The sequence below is a fragment of the Rhinolophus hipposideros genome, assembly GCF_964194185.1.
Source record: "Rhinolophus hipposideros genome assembly, chromosome: 7".
Classification (NCBI taxonomy): Eukaryota; Metazoa; Chordata; class Mammalia; order Chiroptera; family Rhinolophidae; genus Rhinolophus; species Rhinolophus hipposideros.
The window spans coordinates 31,488,898-31,512,993 of record NC_138053.1 but is presented as its reverse complement, the minus strand read 5'-3'; the positions used below and the strand labels follow the sequence as shown (position 1 = coordinate 31,512,993).

General features: G+C 38.6%; 1 protein-coding gene across 1 annotated transcript in view; it reads right to left on the bottom strand.

Annotated features, from left to right (window-relative positions):
* Window positions 1-24,096, bottom strand: part of LOC308499733 (uncharacterized protein) — a gene marked incomplete at both ends in the record, with an annotated part of 113,291 nt that overhangs the window by 9,075 nt on the left and 80,120 nt on the right. Inside the window, 2 exons of the mRNA XM_081053567.1 lie at window positions 76-118; window positions 1,913-2,070. Of these exons, the coding sequence (XP_080909693.1) occupies window positions 76-118; window positions 1,913-2,070 (201 nt within the window). The remainder of the gene's footprint in view (window positions 1-75; window positions 119-1,912; window positions 2,071-24,096) is intronic.

Genomic DNA, 24,096 nt, shown 5'->3' with positions numbered 1-24,096 from the left:
CATCTAATTTGATCCTTTTCCTGTCTGAGGAGAAAAGCAGAATGAAGGTGGAGATAAATATCAAAAACACATTACCTGGCGGACAGGATGGGCTGCTTTGTCCATTGCCTCAAGCCACCTGAAAGACAGTAAAATGAGAGGCTCTCTCCCTGGGGGGCTGGATAAGTGCCTTTCAGAGGGGCCGGCTGTTCTCCCTAAACCCATCTTTCAGACAGAATAGTCCTGAGGCTCAGCTATTTTTCACGGGTCTAAGTTCCTGGTTGAAGGGCAACACATACTTACAAGATTGGTGTTACTGGGTGGCAAAATCCTGCTCCCACCATGCATATTTAAAACAAATTATTCTTCTCTTTTACTATAGGTTAATTAGCACCTAAGAGAAAACTCACACCTTCTATTTTACCAAGGTGTGTTAACTTATTAATCAGCAGGTTTGATAACAACTAGCGTCTTGACTTTAAGGCACTGTCTATTAAAATATGGAAAGACTGGTAAATAGCCACCATCCTGAGCCCCTCCCCAAGTGTACTTTGGACATAGGGCCATTTCTAGTGCACCATTAGGGCCTGTACTTGATAAGTGAATCTTCTGAATCCTATCTTCATAGCCATGCACCTGCCTATCCACCCCACCCCATCTTGGCAATCCTTTTACATTTTCTTTTAAACCCTGTAACTTCCAATCAACCATACTGCTTGCTCTTCTTCCAAAGCTTGATTTATCCCCTCTGCCCTCCTCGGTTCCATTTCTTCTTTTGTGCACTTATCCAATCCTGTACCACACCCTTTAAATTCCTCTCTCATCCCCACATCCAGAGACCTGCTCTCCCTACCCTCAATTCCTATGCCACTTGGTCTAATCCTATAGCACTTCTTAATTTATATTCTGCTTGAAAAATATCAGAGTAAATGCCCTATCTTCTTAACTCAGCGCTTTTCTGAAGTCAAGAATTGGCACTTAATCATACTAATAGTCCATAGAGACCTCAAAACAGTGGCTTGGACATATTAGCTACCCAATAAATATTTTGTCCACGAATTAAAATACAATCAAGTTATGATCATCGTATTTCCCTGTTTGTCCTTTGAAGCAACATGCACTTGATACATAATATTCCACAGAGATGGTATATTGTTCGCCTAAGAGGTTCCAGACCTAGGGTTCTCTTTATGTAAAATTGGAGTGGAGTCTGAATTCTCCTAAAGAGATAATGACATTGACATTAAACACTGTTGACCCAGTACTGGTTTGTCAATTGTCTCCCTCACTTCTACTCAATTCCACCTCTTATCCTAAATTAGCAGTATTTACGTGACAGTTTTCAGTTGACTCACCGGATTGACCAGTGATCTCCATTCCCTCAGGGTGATACACTGCATAATGATACACTGAATGCTTAGAGTTTGTAGGTGACCCACTTAGAATGTCTGCACACGTCTACCCTCCAATTGGGTTGAATGCATACAAAATGTTAACTGGATTCACTCCCCACAAAGCTACATTATTATCATTTATGTTGCTCACCTTACTGTAGAGTATTAAATTGTAACCGTACTACATTATTTTTGTACCTGGGACTATCCATCCAATTAGCTTAAAATATATATAAATTTGGTAACTTTGGGGGAAGCTAGATGTGAACCATGACCGTATTAAGCTTTTCCAGAAAATGTGGAGTGAGTTCTAAAATGAGTTAGGAGAAGATGCTTCTGTTCTTTAGAAATTCTGTTAGAAAAAGCTGGGGGAATAATGAAGAACCAAACTTTTCATACCTAAGAAACGATTTATTGACTACTGCTATGAATTTGTGGTTCCCTACCCTACTTCCAATCCCAATAATTTATAAGACTCCTGGTGAAAAAGCATTTCCCCACCCAAAGTGAAACTGGTACGATCAAAATTAATGAATTACCTTTTCATTTCTTGGTTCGAGGTTGCACAGAGGCAAAAAGTTCTATTTCCAGGCGGAGGCACACAGTTAAACACAAATGGTTTTCCCAAACTGCTATCAATGCCAACTTCTGCACCATCTAATTTTATTATCTCTAGAGGCGGGCATTTTCCTTCATCCTGTAATTGGCAAGGAAGAGGTTTAGCATGGGCACTGCAGCTAAGCAGATAAGGGAGAAAATGAGAGAGGAAATGGGGACTAAAGCTATTTTTTTGAATTGATTGTTCTGAAATAAAAATAAAACCAAAATGAGTTTTTGTAGATTATGTTATCCACGATATACTCCATGAAACTCCAAGTTTTCAGCTATGATATTTTCCCACATACCTTTTTGAATAGCTTTTATTAATATGCATTTATTTTACGTCAATTTAGGGAATTATCATGAATTTTTTTAGTATATGTGCTGCCGAAGCGAGCACTATCATGAATTTTTTAATGCCCATTTTTCCTATCAGAAAAAAGAACATCAAAAGAAATTGATATTACAAAATATATGTGGTTGGTAGTGACATGTGCTCTAGTTAGTGTCGAGAATTAACAGGTATTTCATGCTAATTGTGTGTCAAAACCTCTTCTAAATACTTTATATGTATTAACTGATTTATCTTCACAAATGCTCATGAGGCAGTTAATTTTATCACCATTTTACAGATGAGGAAACTGCAGCATAGAGAGAATAAAGAACACTTTTCGTAGTTTAAAATACTATGATATATATGCAAGACTGAATCATTTCACAGATATTTAATTTGTATATATTTTACAGTTATATCTCAAAGCATCCTGCCCTTTATTCATGTCTTTTCTAGGAACAGCTATACTGAGGTGTAATTTACATACCATAAAGTCACTCGTGTACATGTACAATTTAGTGATTTTTAATAAATTTACAGAGTTGTGAAACCATTGCTACAATGCAGTTTTAGAACTTTTCCATCAACCTCCAAATTTTCTTTGAGCCAATTTGCATTCAGTTGCTATCCTTGCCCCTCCAATCATAGGCAATCACATGTCTGTTTTCTATGCCTATAAATTTGACATTTTCTGGATGATTCATATTAGTAGAATCATGTATACTATGTGCTCTTTTGTGACTAGCTTCTTGTACTTAGCAAAATGTCTTCAAGTTTCATTCACATTGTAGCACTTATTAGTATTTCGTTCCTTTTTATTGCTGAGTTATAGTCTATTATGTGGATAGGCCTCATTTAGTTTATCCATTCACAAGGCGATGGAAATTTTTCTTTCCACTTTTGATCTGTTTTGAATAATGCTGCTATGAACATTTGTGCCCAGGTCTTTGTGCAGACATATGTTCTCATTCTCTTTGGTAGATTACTAAGAGTGAAATAGCTGGACCATATGGTATGTTTATCTTTAATTTTATAAGAAACTGCCAAACTGTTTTCCGTAGTGACTATACCATTTTACATCCCCACCAGCAAGTGTATGAGTGTCCCAGATTTTCCACACCTTCAACAATACTCTGTATTGCTTGTCTTTTTGATAATAGCCAACCCACTGGGTGTATAGTGGTATCTCCTAGTGGTTTTAATTTGCATATTTCCAATGACTGATGATGTGGAACCCCATCTAGTTCAGAGGTTCTTAACCGATTTTAGAAAATGACTTCCTTTGAGATGCTGATGAAAACTATGGACCCTCAACCCCAAAATACATAAATGTGTATATGTGCATGTATACACATATATGTGTATGTGTGCATATAAACACATATGCAAAAAAATTCTTGCAACTCATGGGTTAATGGATACAAAGATATTCATCTAAAGGGAGTACTATCTCATAGTTGTATGGCTTTTTAGTTTATGAAACATTTTCATGGACTCTGTCTTTTTTATTCTTCACAACTCTTCTACAAAGTAGGAAGCTAATGCTACCCCCATTTTTTAGAGGAAGAAACTGAGTTTCAATGAGAAGCCTCAAGCTTTCATAGAGATACGTAAGCCCTGGTCTCCTGGCGCTGCCTTCCACGCTTCTTCTCTCACATGTCTGCCTTCTTGGGCTACTGCAGTTTGGGGGACTGCTGGCTCTCGGAGTCAGCACTTGGGGCTGTAGTATTCAACATTTTAGAAGACAGATTAGTTCCTGAAGCCATCAGCTTTCCTGGAGTAGAGACAGAGATCTGAAATTTTGATCTGTTTTCGTAAATAGTAGAAAGGTAGCACTTCATCTAATAATTGTATATGGCCAATGCTATGACATCAGAAACCAGAAGAATGTATTTTCATTTGCTTTAATAGTAATGAAGACTTTTTATGCCTATAAATGGTGGCTAATTACTTATATCATTTTCCCAGGATCCTCTTAAACTACACAACCAAACAAAATGGGGAAACATAAATAAATTTTGGAGATTTTAGTCTCTTCTCTATTGCTGACAGCAAAGACTGGGTGTGCTTTGCGTTGGACTCATTATATAGATGATGTAATATATTGGTCTGTGAGAATCAGACCTATTATGCCACTCTGGAATTACCATGTTCTCCCACGTCTTTTGCTGTTGAATAAAAGGAGTACAGTCAGATGGCATAGTATATGACACACAACCAAGAATAGTGCCTGAAGTCACGTATGAGACCCTTTCCCCTCTGCTCAGCTTGCAGCTATGTGAGAAGAATGAATGATTGGTGAATGGACTAGATGAAACAAAGAAGGCTACTGTCTCTTTTATGGTCTCTCATGGCCAGATTCCATTCTCACTAATCTCAGCTGTGGCCTTCACCCATGATTCTGAATCTGCTGTAACCCTGGAAGCAGCTGCAAAAAAACCATGAACACAGAGCCTGTGCAAGATGTATGGGTGCTCCTGCAGCTGTACTTACTCACCTTACTCTTTTCTCTCCTTTCTCCAGCCCAAGCACCTTGCAGCTCCACTTTTGTGGAGATACAGGGGATGGAAAATCTTCTCCATTCCTAAGGCTGCTTGGACTGTGGTTCCAAATTCCGCAATCAGATGTTTTCAAGAGATAAGAAACAACTGGAATCCTTTTTCTATCTTAGGGCATTGCCCTTGGGGTTTTCAACTCCTCCCTTCAGCAAAACTCAATCCTTCAGTTTGGCAATAATTCTTAAGTGAGTTCTGTTTGATCCCTTCCCTCTGGCTCTGCCAAAAGTCTCACTTATGTTGGTACTGGAAACAATGACGATTTAAGACTCTGGCTTCTCCACTACTTTATAGTCTCCTTTCCAAGGCATGAAAAGGATCTAGCTCCATTTCTGTATACCTGAGCCAAATCAGACATCCAGCTGCTTCCTATGTGCAGGATTGATTAAAATAGCAGGGATGCTGAAGGGATTTACCAAGGAATTGCTCAGTGTTGTCCAGAAGCTATCGACTGAAAATAAAGGCACTTGGGCTGTGTATGCCAGATGGCCTCGCATAATATTGACATTGCGTATCATGGAAATAAGATTTCTACAGGAGCAATCTCAAAGGTCAGATTGCTCAGCAAAGGGAAATAGTAAACAATAATAATGACAAAAACCCAACCCAGAATGAATCTACTTCTAAATTAAATTATTTCTATAAAGAAAAATACAGACAAGGACATTTGTGTCAGTCTGCAACTTGGGCTCTCTGGTAGAAACAAATTACCTACAGATGTTTTTGAGTTACTTGCTTTGGTCAAATTTTTGGTTTGAACATGCTGGAAATTTTTTTATTGTTCTTACAAGGCCTCTTTTCTAAGAAAAGAGAAAAGTTTGGGACACTGTACCAACATGTTTCATTTTATCTAAAGGCATAGTCATGAAAATCCACAAACTAAAAAGGCATCTTTAGCCATGAAAAATAGCTAATTCTCAGTGGGGAAACCAGAGCCAAGATAAATTTAGAGGGAAAGAAAGCATGTCCTAAAGCAACACACCCCATGAAAGGGAGCATGAAATATACATCTAGAATGCTATATTTAAAGCTAGCAGATTGAAGCAAAATTGAAGGATGAGTGTCTCTTGGAGCCTTATTAATGATGCTGAGAGCCCTTTATCTCCAGGCAGCAGTTTGGAGGAACCCCTCCCTCACTGGTGATGGACAACCATCACTCCTTGATAGCTGTGAGATGGCCATTATCCATGCCCTAGCTGATAGGATCAGGAAAGCAGGGAAGCTTGCAAAGGCAAGAAGGAGGGAAAGATACAAGAATGCTTTTTTACTGTAGTGACTTTTCTATCTTTGCCCTGTGATTAAATAAAAGTCTTGACTCTGGGAACTGCGAGCCCTTTACTCATGATTATTATATACATTATTTCCTTCACCAGGTTTGGAAAATTTTCATTCTTTCTCGAAGTAGGTTCTCAATCTTTTGTTTTCTCTCTCCTTCTGTTACTGCTATGATGTGAATGTTGTTACACTTGACGCTTAAGTTTAAGAGTCCCAGAGGTCTCTTAAACTATCTGCATTTTTTAAATTTTTTATTCTTTTTTCTGTGTGGTGTTCTGATTGGATATTTTCTCCTACTATGTCTTCCAAATCACTAATTCGATCCTCTGCTTCATCTAGTCTGGTGCTGATTCCTTCTGGTGCATTGTTCATTTAAGTTATTATATTCTTCTCTTCTGATTGGTTCTTTCTTATGGTTTCTATGTCTGTTTTTATGCTTGCTATCTCCCTGTTGATGTTCTTACTGAGTTCCTTAAGCGTCCTTATGCCCATTGTTTTGAATTCTGTCTCTGGTAGGTTGCTTGACTCCATTTCATTCAGTTTTTTTCTGGATATTACATTTTTTTTTAACCTTCCCATGCATTATTTATTGAAAATAAAAACAGAAGTTTATAAAAATCATACTTTCCTATTAATCATAATTTTAATTAACTTTTGCTGTTTTAATTATAGTTGACATTCAATATTATTTTAAATTAGCTTGAGGTGTTCAGCATAGTGGTTAGATATTTGTATCCCCCTGAAGAATCTAGCACCCCTCTGGCACTACTCATGGTTATTGTAGTATTATTGACTATATTCCTCATGCTGTACTTTACAGATGTGATTAACATTTAAATCAGTTGACTTTGAGTAAATCAGATCACCTTCCATAATGTGGGTGGGGCTTACTCAATAAGTTGAAGGCCATAAGAGAAAAAGACTGAAATCTTCCAAAGCAAGGAGAATTCTGCCTCCAAACTGCCTTCAGGCTCCAGCTTCAACATCAACTCTTTCCTGGGTTTCCATCCTGATGGACTGTCCTGTAGAATTCAGACTTGCCAGCCCTCAAAATTGTGTGAGCCAATTCCTTACAATCTCTCTCTCTGTCTCTCTCTCTTCTTCAATTCATATTCTAGCCATCCTTCAAGGTCCAACTCAAATTCCTCTTCCTTCATGAAGTCTTTTTTCCTCTTGTAGCCATCACCATTCTCTCTCTTCCTACAAAGCATGTCTATGCTATATTAACTGAGTGCTGAATTATATAGTGCCTCATGTGGTTCTTTGTGTGTGTGTGTGTGTGTGTGTGTGTGTGTGTGTGTGTGTTTGCTATCGTTTATTGAGATTGCATTCTTATTATGCACCAGCTAGCATGCTGTGCACTTTTTATCATCTAATGTGAGAAATATTCCATCAAATACTCTATGGGCCTGTGTGCTCCCCTAAGAGTCACCATATAATTAATTGTTTTCTTGTTTTTCTGTGGAATCAAATGAGATTAGCAAACTGGGACTATGGTCTATTGTTAAGTAAGATATCATAAGGTAAGGGAGCCACTTTTTCAGAAGATAAATGACAGGTATATAAACGAGGGAGAGGACATGTAATATGTGTCAAATTCCTGTAAGAAATCTCTTTCTGCATCTGAAAATTATAGATGCCTGATGGTTTAATATTTCTAGAAAATAAGAAAGAGAAACCTTCCCATTGAACCTGCCTCCAGTAAGATAACCCATCCTGTGATCCATAGTGAAACCTCAGGGAGGTAATATAGATGGTCAGAAAAACCTTCCTCTCCTTCAGTAGTTGCTTGGTCATGTATACAGAGTTTACTGAGAGTTTCTAGCAGACACCATTCTGTCTAAACTCAAGAAATCTGAATGGCTCAGACTTTTGAAAAAAGGAAAAGGAATCTCATCAGCATACTGCTAAATATAGTGTAGGTGATTTCTGAATGCCGTTTAGCCTTGTCCTGAGTGAAGATTAAAACCGCAGCAGACACGTCCTGACTCTTCATGTCCCAAAAAGTTTGTCTTAATACACCTTGTTGATTTGGGCAAGGTTATAAAATGATCTCACTGTGAGGATTACATTATCTGCATTTTACAAAGCAGGAAATGGGGACAAGTTAGGTTAAGTAATTTAACCGAGGAAAGGCAGCTAATAGGTGGTAAGGCCAGGATGTAAACCAAGGCTTACTTAGCCACAACATGAGACTGTCTCCATGAAATGAGAGTCATTTCATTAAGGTCAAAAATACTACATTTCATGCTTCCATTCACCTTGGGAGGTTAGGGCTGGCATTATCCCCAGCTTACAGTTTAGGATTAAGGTTTAGAAAACCTCACTGAATTGCTCAGGTCTACACAAGTAGCAAGTTAGCAGGGTTGAGGCCTGGATCCCAGTCTGTGAGATCTAAAGATGGTGCCCGCAATCTCTCGTTAGACGTGCTATTTCATGTGGGTGTTATGGACCAAGTCAGATACACGCTCTGTCTGAGCAGACATTGTGTTTTTCCCCAGATAGTAGCTAAGAGAGTCCTGGATCCAGAGGAAGTGCTCAATTAATGAACAATGATCAAGGTAGACAACTGTTAACGAGCCTGTAGTCCTTGTAGTCAGCACCAGCTTCTCCTGGAATAAGGTTCTGGTGTTCTGCTGTGTTTCTTCACCGCTAAAACATGACCTCTCCAGAGACAAGTCTTCCTAGTTCTGTTTTCAGAAAAACTTCCCTCTCCTTGGAATTGTATGAGAGGGCCACTTCTCAGGTGGTGCTGGCCTTCTTTTGTTCCGTGAGGCCCCGCCAAAACGTAAGACTGGCTCTGGAGGACATGCTAATGACGGTGACAATGGCCTGAGCTAAAGGGAAGCCTGACTTAGACTGCAGAAAGACAGTGCTCGGTGCTCTAAACTCTGGTGCACTGGCCTTCCTCTGCTGCCTAGGGGGTCTCTCGCTCACTAGCTGTGACCTGGGAATGAAGAACACTATGGGCTACGTATCTCGATTCAGAAAATGACCATGCAGAGTGCTTCTACCACTGTGTGCCTTTATTTCAGAGATCTTATTCGTTACTAGTCCTTCCCCCATGGTGAGGGCAACGAAAAATAACATAATGGAAGAGCTATTCTAATCACTGGCTTGACCAAAGCATTGGGTGATGTGTAGGCTTAATTTGTTACTCTGTTCCACATTTACACAGAAGCTGAAGAGCGGACTGGGTATGCATTTTCCTTTCAGTGGAAAAACACTTAGAAACTCAATGCTAAATTGTATTTTCCCATATTTTAACACTATGAGCTCTACTTTTATTCTACTAATACAGATTTTTTTTAAAGAAACACCCCAGCTTTGTATCCTAGAGATATTATTCTTTGAGATTGGAGAGCGTGATTTGCTGGAAGTGTTATTGAACATAACAGCAATAAGAATGATTACCTTTAATTTTCTGCCTGTTTTGTTCCAAGAATTGTGTTAGCTGCTTCATATATGTTAGTTTATTTAATTCCAACAACATCCCTTTAGGATCTGTACATACCCTTTTATGAGAATTTGAATTAAGCAAATTTGGAATTGTATTATGTAAACATCAGGCACAAAATCAGAAATACTCCTAAATTAAATTAAATAAAAAGAACTTCAAAACACACAGGCCAAGAGAACTCTGTTCATTCTGTTGCTACAAGGTAGTACTCCTTTAGGTGGTAACCAGAAGGACCTGCCATTCTCTGTCAAGATGAGTCTTGAATTCCATAGTTGTTGGTAAAGCATTCCTTGCGTAAACTGCAGTTGTCTTGTATTGTCATCCCAGAGGGCACAAGGCAATGCAGTTCATTCCTTGTCCATAGACAACAATCAGTAAATGATCATTCAGTGGACCTGAACAGGCTGTATGGTCATAAGTAAGCATGTTAGTCCTCACCTTTGCAATGGGAGCCTCACCACTCTCCTTTCATCCCTTCCTCGCTCAGGGGCAAGGTTTGTATTTCCAGCTGAGGCTGCAAGCTCACTTGTGATGCCCAGCTGAGTATCACTAAGTGGCTTTAATTTCATCCTCTTAATCTTGCCCCTGGATTCCTTCCTTCCTTTCTTCCCTCTTTCCCTCCTTCTTTCCTTCAGAAAAATGGCACATGGGTGAAGGCTTGTCATACATAACCTTTTATTTTCAAATAATTGTAGAATCATAGGAAGTTGGAAAAAAAAATCCAGACGGGTCCTATGTATTCCTCACTCAGTTTCCCCTGTCGTAACATCTTATAAAACTAGAGGAGTGCATGTGGTTTTGAAGGGCAGTATCTCTTGAGCTTAAGTTCCAAGGAAAAGAATCCATGTTGAGATGCAGTTACCTTCTCGTCAGGCCTCAAACTGGGGCAGGCTTTATGGGTGTGCCACCAGTGCCATTGTACAAAACCCCCACAAGCAGAAGGATGCAATTACCATCTTGAAATTCTTAATGACTTTATCTTTGAAGTACAGTTTTTCCATGAAATAGGTGGAACAATGGTGCGTATGCCGGGGGCTTGGAGCCTTGGCTTATGTGTGGATCCAGTCCTCTATCTCTGTGGGACAGGGTGTTGGCCTCCTGCTCCCCTGCCACTGCCCAGCAACCACTGCTTCTTTCTTCTGCTGCAGGGTGCTGGGTGTGAGTGCCAGAGGGTTCGGTGGGTGGGAAGGTACCTGGTGCCTGTGAGGGTCTACACTTGCTTCACAAGCAATCCTCGTGCCTGGGAGGGAGTTACTTGGTATTAAATAACAGACACAAAATACTATGATAAGTCCAGACAAAGATGACTGAAGAAAGGAAAAAGCTTTTAAACTGCATTTTGAACAAAGGGCCCGACATTTTCATTTTTCACTGAGCCCTGCAAATTACACTGCCAGCGCTACTTAAAACTATTTTATAGCCCAGCCCCTTACAAAGAAATCTAGGCATGAAGATGAATATTTATCAGGAAACAGGAAGCTTTGACAGAAGCACAAAGGACTATCTGTTTGTCAAAGGCAAAACCAGTTCCCACCAAGGCCAGAGAAATCTTTCTAAAGCACATTCTTATCAAGTCAGAGACTGCACTAAAGCCTGCAGTACACCCTGCTCATAGAATACATCCAAAGCCACAGTGGACCCTGGGCTCTCCAAAAATCACCTCCCTCATCCTGTCCCTGAATTTCAGGTTTTGCCAGACGTTGTTTCAGATCCATGCTTGCTACATGCAGTTCATGCTTTCCCCGTCCCATGCCTTTACTTACGCCATTGTATTTGTAGAATGCCGTTGTACCCATTCTTTGAGGCTGAACTATCACTTCTCTCCTAGAGCTCCCAGCCTGTGCTCACCTCCTAGCCTTTGTACTTGTTTCCTCCACCCGTATCATTCTTTCTCTAGGTCTTGGAGAGCTAGACACATCTCATCATTCAGAGAGAAGGCCTCCTAGAAAGGTCTACCTAAATACCTGCTCTAAGCAAACTTCCATCCCATCCCATTCCTCTTCTATTAATTGTATCGAGCACTTTTTAAATTAACTTTGTATGTTTAAATATTTAGCTGTGTGGTGATCCCCTCTCCCCATGCGAGTAGAGACCTCATTTGCCTTCTTCACTTCTGTACCCTCATGCCTTAAACCATGTCTATCATATATGTGTTGAATAAAGAAAGAGCCTTTCCTCTCCTCCAAACACTGGGACATATTAAATGTTATAATTTGCTTACATGTTTTCTCTCTTCTTCTAAGCTATTAGCTTCTGGAGGGTGGGGAATGATTCATTCTTACCTCTCACAATGCCAAGGAGACACCTAGGCTTCCATAAGTCTTCATTGAATGCAGATATAAAAATAAATGGTGCAGAGGCAAAGCATTACTTTTCTCTTTTAGAACAACTGGACACAGCACTAAGCTAGAGAGATCAAAACTAATTGCCGGAACAAGAAGCACATGCCATTTCGGCATTCATCGCGTCTGTACCAAGGACGGACTTAGAAAAGGGTGTAATCAACTAATGGCACACAGTATCCAGAGTGACCTCTGCATTCATCACAATGTCATTCTCTTCAGGCAGTTGGTTGCCTTTGTGGCCTGTGAGATGAAAAGCTTCCCAAAATAGAGACCAGGGATGAGGTCTAGTTCTGAGGGGAGGGGTCAGAGCTAGAGGGCACCTTCTCTGTGAGCATTGGCTTCTGTTATTTTAGCAAAGCACTTTGATTTTCATTATCGATTAATAATGAAGATGCACACCCACAAATCATTTTGGACACCTAGGGGATGTGAAGAAGGTAAAGTGAAGGTATTAATCTAGAGAGTGACAGGTTTGGGTCAGAAATGGGACCATTAAATCAAAATGGTGTACATAAAAAAAAATAGAAGACTGCCCTGTTCTGGTTACCCAGGGCAAGAACACGAGGCCGGATGGGTTGAGATGAGGCTTCTTAAGCCCCAGGAAAAGAGTCTGGAGCTGTAAAGACCACCAGGCACTGGACGACAGAGCCATTATGCACAAGGCCAGGGCATTTGGAGGCCAGGCAGAGAGACAGGATATGCAATGTTCTGAAACGTATTTACACAGCTCCCTCTTCCCTTATCTCACAGAAGAGCTCCTCGTTGGGAGATTCTGAGCCTCACGGATCAGCATGGCACACCCACTGCTAATACTGAAAAGAAGGGCTCCTTTCCCCTCTCAACTGTGCAAAACCCTGGGATGGGGAACCTCTGTGTTGTGATGACAAGTGGTTTCATTCCTGGGGAGAGTTAGGAGTTTAGAAAGGGTTTTGGAGAGAAGGGCAGTGTGTGGCACACACAGACCAACAGAACAACTGTGCATTAATCATGCACTTGCTCCTGAAACCTGTCTTCTGGGGTCAGATACCTCCTCAGGAAGCCGAGATTAACTGTGGTTGCTGATAGAAAAATGTGTGAGCATGTGGGCTGGTGCAGCTGGATGGGGAGGTGATTTTAGGGAGGTCTTGCAGGAAGGTCCTGGAGGGCTTCCTGGAGTAAAGGTTTATTTTAGTCTTCTCCCTGGGAAGGAAGCCTATTGTATGACAGGGCAGCTTTGCTGGTGTCCTATGGGATTGTCCCCCATCCCTAGATCTTCAGTCTTCAAGCTGGCTTGTTCTAACATTTTATTGTTATCAGCCAGGTGGGTCTCTGGCCTGCCAGCATTATGGAGGACTGCAGAAAGGTGCTCAAAGAGGACTGACAAGTGATACTGGGGTGAAAAAACGATTACTCTCCTTCTCTTTTCCACTATGGAGAAAATCATTTTTCTTACTTCTTGTAAAGAGGAAATTCTGTGGAGCCTGAAATTAGACCACAAGCACATTTTTCCCTACCGGAGGCATCCACTTTTGTGCCTGCTGCTATCTCTGACCTTGCTTTTCCATTCTTTGTGATAATACAGAACCAAAGACTTTGCCTTTAGACTTGCTTAATTTGGGCTCTGAGATTGCCCCCCTCCCCCATTGGCTGGATGTTTCCGATTGATGAGTGAATTATTTATTTGTCAAATCAGTCACCTAGTAAAGCAGCACTCACTTTCTAAGACTGATGACCCTAGTGTGCCAAGTAGTACCCAGGAGTTCCAGCTTCTGCCAAAACAAACGATGGTTCAGGAGCGAAGGGAATTTGGCAAGTTGTAGCAGTCCTACCTCCAAAATATATCTCCAGTTTGCTGCTTATCGCAGGCCTGTGCAGCCAGTATTCCACTTGGACAGACCGACTTCATCTGGATTGCAGTAATAGCATCTCAACTGGCCTCCCAGTTCCACTTTGATGACCCTCCAAGCCATTCACCACTCAGAAGCCATAGGCACTGTATTAGTTTCCTATTGCTGTGGTAGCAAATTGTCACAAGCTTAGTGGCTTAAAACCAAATAAATTTATTCTCTTATAGTTCTGGAAGTCAGATGTCTGAAATCATGTTCTCTGGGCCCCAAATCAGGGTGTTGTCAGGGCTGTATTCATTCCAGAGGCTCTGAGGGAGGATCTGTCTCCTTGCTTTTCCCAGCTTTCCAGACAGCTTGCATTCCTAGGCGCGCGGCCCTGTATCACTTCAACCTCTCTTCCTTTGTCACAGCTCCTTTTCTGAGTCTGACTCTCCAGCTTCTCTTTTATAGGGATCCTTGTGATGACATTGGATAATCCAGGGTAATCTCCACCTCTGAAGATTCTCAATCATATCCACGTGTCCCTTTTGCCATGTAAGGTAATATATACACAGGTTTCAGCGATTCCAATGTGGACACCTTTTCAGAGGGTGGGTGACATTATTTTGCCCACCTGGGCATCATGCCACTCACCTGGTTAAGATCCATCTGTGAGTTCCCATTGCATGTAAAATAAAATCCGTACTCTATCACGTGGCTTGCAAGACCCTGCCCACTTCTCCAGCCATTTCTCAAACCAATCTTTCCCTGGCTCTCTGCTTTGGTCACACCAGCTTGTGCCTGTTCCTCTTAAAACCTCAGTCCCTTTTCTTCTGAGGATCTTAATGGCTGTTGCTCTATCTGGCTGGGTTGTTCTTGTCCCAGCTCTTCACATGACTGTTTGTTCTCTTACTTTGGGTCTGGCCAAATGTCACATCCTCTTGAGATCTTTCCTGAGAAATTCTGTTTGAAGGAGACCTCACCATCGTCACTTATATCCAAGCACTTCATAGCACACATCATATACTGTTACAATATTGTTTATGTATTTTTTTTCCCTCTTACTAAAATGTAAGCTCAGTGGGAGCAGGAACCATTTTGAATTGTTTATCAACAGTATCCTCAATGCCGACCATGACACCTGGCAAATATTTGGCATCCATTCATTGAAAAAGACAGCATGAGGATTTTAGGGAGAAGGTTCGCATAAAGCACCGCTCTCCCCTTTATATGTTCTTGCCTTTTCCATTCAAATTTGGTTTACAAACATCACAACTGTCTAGGACTGGCAGCTGTATAGCAGAAGTGTTTCCAGTTATGGAATCCACTGTAAGGAAGGAGTCTAACATTCATTGTGGGCTGTTGGAAATCGAGCTAGGACCTTTTATTACTTAATCCTCAAATGCACCCTGTGTCTCAAACATTCTGGGTCCCTCTCAGTAGAAAAAGGAACTGAGGCTCATGTTAAGTAACTTGCCTTAACTTACAAAGCTAGTGTGTAGTAGAGTGGAATCTGAATACAGCTTTCAGACTCCAAATCCAGTACCATTATTGTTGTACATACCAGCATATGACAGATAGTGTAGCCAATAGGAAAGAACTTGGGCTGTGGACCTAGAGTTAAATTGTGACCATGCCACTTAGTAATTTATGTGACCTTAAATAAGTGCCTTAATCTTGGTGAAATTGAACTTCCATATCTCTTATCAGTGTTATGAAGAGTAAATGAAATAAGATTTGCCACATATCTAGCACAATGCCTGGTAGTAAAGTGAATACTTAACACATGATAAGTCTAAAATGTTAATAGAAACCTGCTACTCAGGAAAAGAGGCACTTTTACTTCCCTCTAATTTAAAAGAAGCTTGAGTGAGAAAACTTGAAAGAAGTGCCTCTGGTTAATAATATGCCATATTTTCATTATTACTTCTTCCTGTCACGAGTATTTTCAAGCTCAAATCCACTGAAACGGGTTTTCGCATCAGTAATGACTACGTTGTAACTTACTCAAAATCTGCAGGAAAGAGTCAAAATTTATCATTGCTGAAATGCTGTTCTTTGGGGCAGCAGCTCATTTGGGACACTGGAAGCTAAAAAATGAGAAATCTTCAACGTGGGTAAGAGACAAGGTCCTGAGACCCAGTGGCTTTACTTCCTCTTAAGATTGTCTCCCTAGTGGAATACTTCCAGAAAGCTTTTCCTATCCCACTGGGAGGGTTACTTCAGCATGTAGCTTAAACTCCCCTACTAACAATTTCTTTCCAGCTAACACTTCATGCTGCTATGTTTAAAAGATAAATCTGTAAAAAATTTTAATATGAGTATGCCATACCCTCGCTCAAAGTCTCCAATGAGTCCCTATAACTTTTAGAATAAAGCCCAAACACATTAGCAAGTCTCTCTGTCATCTCATTTCCATCTACCTTTTAAAGGTCCATTTCTTGCCGCCACTCCCCATTCCATTCTTACTGCCTCAATATACCTTCCACTTCATGGAGAAGGTGCTGTTAGTCACTCTTTATTCTCACACTAGGAGTTAACTGCAAGGACGTTGCCATGTTTATATTCACAAGAACATTATGAATGAAATTTATCCCTGCTTCACTGACAGATCAGAAGAGAGTTCTTGATGTGGTTTAGATCTCACTAGCCCAAGATTTGGATTGACCAAAATCTATGTGTAGTAAATATCTTTACAGGCAGTTTGGAAAATACAGAGAATGCTAACAAAAACAAAGAAGAGCTGTATGAAAGTGTTGACTTAGTGACCGATTACCAAATACTCAGAGCTAGTTCAGTCATTTTTTCAGTAAGAATCAGCAATGATGTCTCAGCTTTCCTGTGTAAAAGATGTCCTCACAGATATGTGTACATCCCAGGTATTCATGATTCTTTCATTTCAATTTGACTAACATTTGTCAAGCATTTATGACATGTAGTCACTGTCTTAAAGACAAGGACATATAGGAGTTATGAAAGTGGAATAAATTACTTATGACCTGGAGATACTGAGGTCTTATAGGGAGGCCATATTTTGGCATCTGGAGATAATGGAGGGCAAGAGAGCCAAGTAGAAAAAAACGTGAGGCATGGCCCAGGAGTTGGAGGGAATGGGTGTCGTGAGGTAGCATTGAGAAATGTTTTATCGGTAAATCTGGAAGTTGGATTCATGTTGTGGAGACTCTAAATGTCAGGCTGAGGAGTCTGATTTTGTTCTGTGGGTAGCATAGAAGTACTGAAACTTTTAAACAAACTGACACAATTCCCCATTACTTATAACAAAATATAAAGAAGAGTTAGCAGCATTTTTAAGGTACAACAAGTATTTACCATTTGTGTTCCTGAAAGAACACATTTCCTCATTTCTTTTTGAGAAAGTACTGTAAACTTGTGAACAAAAAAGAGTGTGTTCCTAAACAAATATGAGAAAAAGAGGGTTGTGTTATCTGAAAGGTTACATTTTGCTCTTTTATGTTCCACAGAGTTTACAAGAATGTCAACAGAATGATTGTGCATGGTGAAGATTAATAATTCAGATGGAAAGTTTACAAGAACCTGAACAAAGGAAAAGCTGTTTAAAAAATGCAATTACATTCTACCCAAAAAATGGCATTATGGTAAATTCATCAACTGATTTTGAACTTAGAGTTTAGGATAAAATTTAGGAAAATCATATTTCATAGGGTTGTAGAGGCACTCTGACTCTGAGTCTACATTGAGTTTTAGCTCAGCCAAATAGTAGCTGAGTGAGCTTGGGGAATATGTTTTCCTTTCTAAGCCTCAGTTTTCTCATCTGTAAAAGGGCATAGTAGTGTTAACCACCTCAGTGGTTTGTTGAAATTAAAAGTGTAAGTGCTTAACAGAGTCTTGTTTTGTTCATAATAAAACTCTTAATAAACATTTGTCATTTTTACTATAATACTTTTCTCCCGTATTTAGATAAAACTTGAGAATGAAAAAAAAAATCATCTTTTACATTTTGCTTCTGTTTCATTAATTTAAGTTTTATAAGGAACAGATGGTTCTTATTATTCATGGATTCAGTATTTGTGGATGTACCTACTTACTAAAATTTATTTGTAACCCCCAAATCAATACTCTTAGCACTTTCAAGGTCATTCATGAGCATGTGTAAAGTCGCAAAAAATTTGAGTTGCCTAACACCCATGTTCCTAGCTGAGGCCAAACAAAGCAGTGCTCTGTCTTCTTATTTTAGCTCTTATTCTGTAAACAAGCGCCCTTTCGTGGTCAATTTAATGTCACGTTCTTTGTATTTTTATGTGTTTTTTTTTTTTTGGTGATTTCACTTTTTAAAATACAAATATAGTTTTGATTTGCTGGCTAGTGTTCTAAATGCAGGGAGAATGTGATGTGCCTTATGGGGAAAATATGTGTGTTAGATAAGCTTTGTTCAGGCACAAGTTACAGTGCTGTAGGCTGTGAGTTCAATGTTCGTGAATCAACAATATATATTAAATAAGGTGTATTTAAACAGAAACACATATAAAACAAGGTTATATATTGATTGGTTGATGAAAATGTTGCGATCCGAAGTTGTAGGCCCAATGTTTCTCTTAGGAGAAATGGTTCAGTATTGACTAATTCAGTGTTTGCAGTGACTTTATAGAATGTAACTACTGAGAATAATGAGAATCAATTGTACTTTTGAAATTTGTCCTTACAACAATGAATGGGTGATTTGCTAATTTAATCAATAAACACACTCTATAAGAATATGTATGTTTGAAATAAGAAAATATTGCTTAATATTTCTTGCAACTTGTTATTTCTTGGAAATTTTATTTGGCTCAATCATGCTAATTTTGTTTGCTTATGCTTTTATAACCTCCCTTTGTTATAATCTGCTAATTTTATACCTCAATTGCATGAAAGATCAATTAAAATGTAATGTCAAAAGCTAGCGTTTTCATTATTTTATTTCTCAGATGCTTGTTTTAGGCTATATGTAATTCTTAGTAATTCTCAGTTAAATTTTTGTTTGTATTTAACTTCAGTTGGTTGAGTTTTTTAAGTAATAATCACAAGATCTGATAATGGTGGTATCAATAGAAATCAAATGCATCTTTTAGCTGTAGGGTGAATGTCATTTTTAGGGAACCAGGAATGGCTGTGCCCAGGTTCTTCTGGAGAAAACTCAGACACAGAAGCCCAAGGGTTATGTGTTCATAGATCAGCAGGAAAGTGTTGCTCAAACACCATGTTGTAATATAGATTTCCATTCATCTCAGGCAGTTTAATATTTTAGAAAAGTTCTGAAATAAAGTTTTTTAGAATATTTTTGGTTTGTTTTAACAATGTTCCTTAAAAAGAAATTCTTTATTTTAAGTTATCCGGAGTTATTTTCTAAGCTTCCTGTCCTTATACTTTTAATTTGTTCTTGGAAAAATTAAAGAACTTGTGGACACCATACTTTATATAATAGCTCACTGTGTTCATAAAGACAACTGAATGTTAATTAATAAACTTGGCCATTTAAACCACTGATCTTTGTCAATTAGAAAAATAAAACAGCACATTATCCAAATCAACTAAGACCTTGGTATCTATGGTATGTGTACACCTGAGAGACTGAGATGCAAGAAGATAAAAACTTGTATTTTAGAACTTTATCTACAAACATAATAATAAATGAAGTTTTATGAATATTAAATATATTACTTCTCCCAGACACCATGATGTAGGCTGTATTTCAAGCAGTCACAAATTAGGAACCTGGACTCAAGACTCCCTTCTCCCAAGGGCAGGGTGTGAGTTCTACACTCGAAAGCATTGACAGCAGACCCATAACCTTGTGTTCACTTTCAGCATATTGCAATATTTGTGGGTAAGCAGATTAAGAAAGTATGTTACCTTATATTTTAAAAAATCTTTAGAATACTTTCTAATGATATGAGGCAATGATCATGAAATTCTTTTGCACAACACAGAGGTTTGCTGCTTATGTTATAGGAATATGTCAGATTTAAGATTTTTTTTAAATGAAAGTTTATTGGAGTGACAATTGTTAGTAAAGTTACATAGATTTCAGGTGTACAATTCTGTATTACATCATCTATATATCACATTGTGTGTTCACCACCCAGAGTCAGTTCTCCTTCCATCACCATATATTTGAGCCCCTTTACACTCATCTACCACCCTCTCCCCCCTTACCGTCTGGTAGATTTAAGATTAATCGTACAGTTTTTTTGTTTTGTTTTGTTTTAATTTTGTTTTGTTTTGTAAGCCCTCCTGAGCCAGGTTTTCTGACCTTTTATTACAATGGCAAGTAGCTATTAGAAGTGTGTTACCTCGCATATTTGAAAAAAATAAGCAGATTTGATTTGCCCCTTCAAGGTAAAGGTCATGTTTTAATAATGGATGAGAAAGGGGCCACTTTTGAAAGAAACTCATGTTATGAAGAAAGCAGTTGGGGAATGCTTCACTTATTAATGATTTAGTCGCCACAAATAGTGGGTTTCACCTATAAAACTATTATCTCCACATTAATGAACTTGGAATTTAAAAAAACTTCTAAATAAGATGTTTTGAATCCATTTGTTAAAAACAGTAAAATGCAACACTGCCCAGTTAGTTTGCATGGCTGAATGACTGACATCAGGGAAGATGGAAATTTACTAGCCAAATTTAAAGGAAAAGCTTTTGCATAATTGGTGGATGGGACTGAAAAAAATGAGTACCATGATTCAGGAAGTACAGCCAATAAGGGACTTCTTCTGTTTGAATTTCTGCTATCTCTGTAAAGTGTGCATTTAAGTTATGACAGCCACTAAACTATGTACAAAAATAAACTTAATTCTGAGATCGGCCTTTGGATTTCTGTCTCACAGAGTGTTAAACCAAGATTAAAATAAATAAGATGCATCAAATAAGTTGATCTCCACAATATTGTTAAGATGAGAGGGAATATAAAGTGTCTTTTGAATCTGTATATTAAGTTTTAATGTTTATTTATTTTTCATGTCATCCTTTCAAATGTACAGTTTTTGTGTAAGTTTAATAATATCAATATATCTTATCAGAGCAGCATATAATGTAATTTATAAATTAAGTGCTTTATACCAGGGATGTGTGCTAAAATTTTTCTGAAAGCTTTATATAACATGTCCAGGAATCACTGTTCTGGATTATTCATTCTAAGAGCAGAAAATTAAAATAAATTGAAGAGATTGAATATGCTTTTCAATTCTTTAAAAAAAGTTTTTTTCCCCAAGGAAGAGTGTTTAAGAAAAAACTGCCATCTATTGTTTGTATTTTAAAAAGAAAAGGCATTTTAACACCAGAAAACTAGGAAGGATGTAATTGCAGAAGAAAGGATAAATCGTTAAACTGAAAATAATTTACTTATGAACAGCTTATTACATTGCCCTTTAAAAAATATTTTGCTATGGAGTCTTTGAATACCACTATGAAGCAGTACTGGTCTGTATACTCTAATTCTCACAATCTTTTTTTCCAAATGGAATGTGTCACATCCTTGTACGTTTTGTGTGTTTTTAATTTGTTTGTTAATATTGTATGAATTTTTACCTTTCCATGACAGCTATCCTTCATGTCTCCCTGGGCACAGCATTCAGATAAAGTACCCTTGGTGCTATCCTTACGGAAACAATGACTTCACAGTGGCCAGAGAGGGGAGCATTTTTGCATTTTCCATTTCAGTTTTGGCCCACTCTAACCCCTTGACATTTTTGGTCTCACACAAATACACATTTGGCTCCTCTTCCCTCAGTATATATTGTTCCACCCACCAACTACTTCAAAGTATGAAAGTTATTTGAATTCTAAGCCTACCTTTTGTGATACTAGACGTCCTTGAATCTGTGGCTCCAATCTTAATGATCAAATTTCATATTCCTATTTTCTTCATTATTATTGAAAATGTGAAGCTGCAGATTTTTAGAAACAACACCTGAAATCTCATTATTTACTTGCAATAACAGAAGAGACTATTGATGAACATTCTCTGTACAATTTTCCAGCTAATTATGTTTTCATTTCTCATTCAATGTGTATGTTAAAAGAAAGAAAATACCTAACAAAACAAAACCACACTAAAATCTCCACAAAGTTTTATAGTATGCATAGTATTTTCTATCTCCAATGCTATCTCTTAGTCATAGGAAATGAGGTAAGTTAGAAGGAACTTCCATGAAAATAAAATCTGTTAAAACTATTGTAGTTTCATCACACTGTCAACAAAGACAATATTTACTGTGCTTTCATTTTCCATGTGTGTCTTAAGCCTGTGCCCTTTGAGAAGTTACGTAACAGAGGTTATCAATTTATGCACATGTGCCAAGATTCTCAACACACAAGATCCTTCAGCGGGAGCAGTCAGGGTCAACCATGGATGAAATTCATGTTTGGTGCACTCCCTGTCCCCTAAAAATACCCCCTTTCCATTCCTTAGTCAACAGTTTCCTTCCTGCCCTCTCTCCCCACATCACTGGATGGTCAACAGGCTTGTCACAGTCCTCATGCAACATTAATTTCCCCGCAGGAAATTCCTCTCTCACCTCCTGCTCCCACTTATAAGGAAGTGACTCAGTAGAGGGGTGGCGGTCACCTTTAAAAGTCATTGGCTTCTAGTATGCTGCAACAACAAACTGACCAGATCCAGGAAGAGTACAGCATTCTGTTTAGCATAGAAAGAATTCTCCAAGAAACCAAAAAAAGAAAACGACAAATGGAGATTGAGATTCTTCTTGACTACAGAAGAATTGGCATTCTGAAGGTGTATCAAAGGAAGTTCATAAACTAGAAAAAAAATTAAAAAGGGGTGGGAAAGAGGTGAAATCAGTAATAGAGTGGCAACTGAGGAGACATGTTTCTTTTCCAGGTCTACAGGTAATGGACAGAGAGGCAAGGGTGCCTTCAGAAGGAGTGAGAGATGGAATATGTTTTCTCGAGGATATAAAGCTAGATCTTGGAGATGATCAGGAAATTGTGTCAGGCCATGATCTCAAATGATGACTCAGGTCTCTACAAGGCTTCTTGATGTTTAGCAGTTTGGAGAAAGTTGTGTATCTTTTTCTTTTCTTTTTTTTTGGGGGGGGGGAATAACATCTTTAAATGCATAAATTAAAATGTATAGGATTTTAAAGGAAACCAACTATACTGAAACACCATTATCAAAATATTAAAGAAAACTTTGTGATATGGTAGCCTCTGCTTCTTTAAGAGCACATTAAAAAGTAGGATCTGGTAGTGGCATGCATTGCTACCTTAATTTTGAAATAGTGATGAATACAAACCGTATTTTAATATATGAGTAATAATTATAACACAAAATATCTATAATTACTGTTATTAAAAAGTTGACAGTACAGCTATTTTTATGGTGGTCTGCTCCCTATTTTACAATTGAAGAAAATTTTAAGTTTCAGTTAGAGGTTAATGAAAATAAAGATGTAACTTTTTTCGCCATCCAAGTTCAAGGATTTTTTAATATTATACCCTCAAGGTCTTTGGACTCCAGTGAAGAACTTCCATTTCTAGGGGCTGAAGAGATTGGTCAAGGAACTGTGAAGAAGGGCATCTACAGTGGGATAGAGGATGTAAGATTGGTCAAAAGCAGTGTAGGAGAGCGAGAAAAAGTTTAGAATTGCAAATGGATAACTAAGATACTGCTGAGATAGATTTTTCTCTCCTTGACTCTCAGTGCATCACCCGAATTCAGCCTCCTATCTCTTGCCTGAACAAACACTAGATTTCCTGACTCACCCTACAATCCAACCTCCTCGCATCACTCCACAGTCAAAGAATAGCTTAATTTATATCTCAATTATATTTCTGGGGTCGAAAAACACTCAGTGGTTCTTCATTGCCACCCAAATAGGGTAGAGTCTCCATTGGTCTTCTCCATATACCCCATGATGCAATCAAATTGGTCTGCTGATGGTTCCTTGGTTGGGTCCCAAGACATTCCTGTCCAACCTTTCCTCAGGCTGTTGCTTCCATCTAGAATTTTCTTTCCCACATTATATGTGCAGGAATTCTGCCTATGCTAAAAGTTTAAGTTCAACCATCACTCATTAAGAGAGTAGGAACTTTGGTTTATTCAACTTGGTTTTTAGACTAATAGTTAGCTGTGTCCCTTGCACACAAAAGATAGTCAATAAGAGCATTTTATGTTAATGAACAGGAAAACTAAACATGGGCCATTGAGAAAGTGCCAAGATTATAAAATTTCGAATTTAGGATGGGATTCAAGGTAGTTAGATTCAGCAGCAAGTCTAAAAGAGTGGGAGAAAGAATTCCAATATTTGAGTAGAAGAAATAGAAAATCAATCAGTAATGAATTGGAGGTTTTTCCTCACCGCACG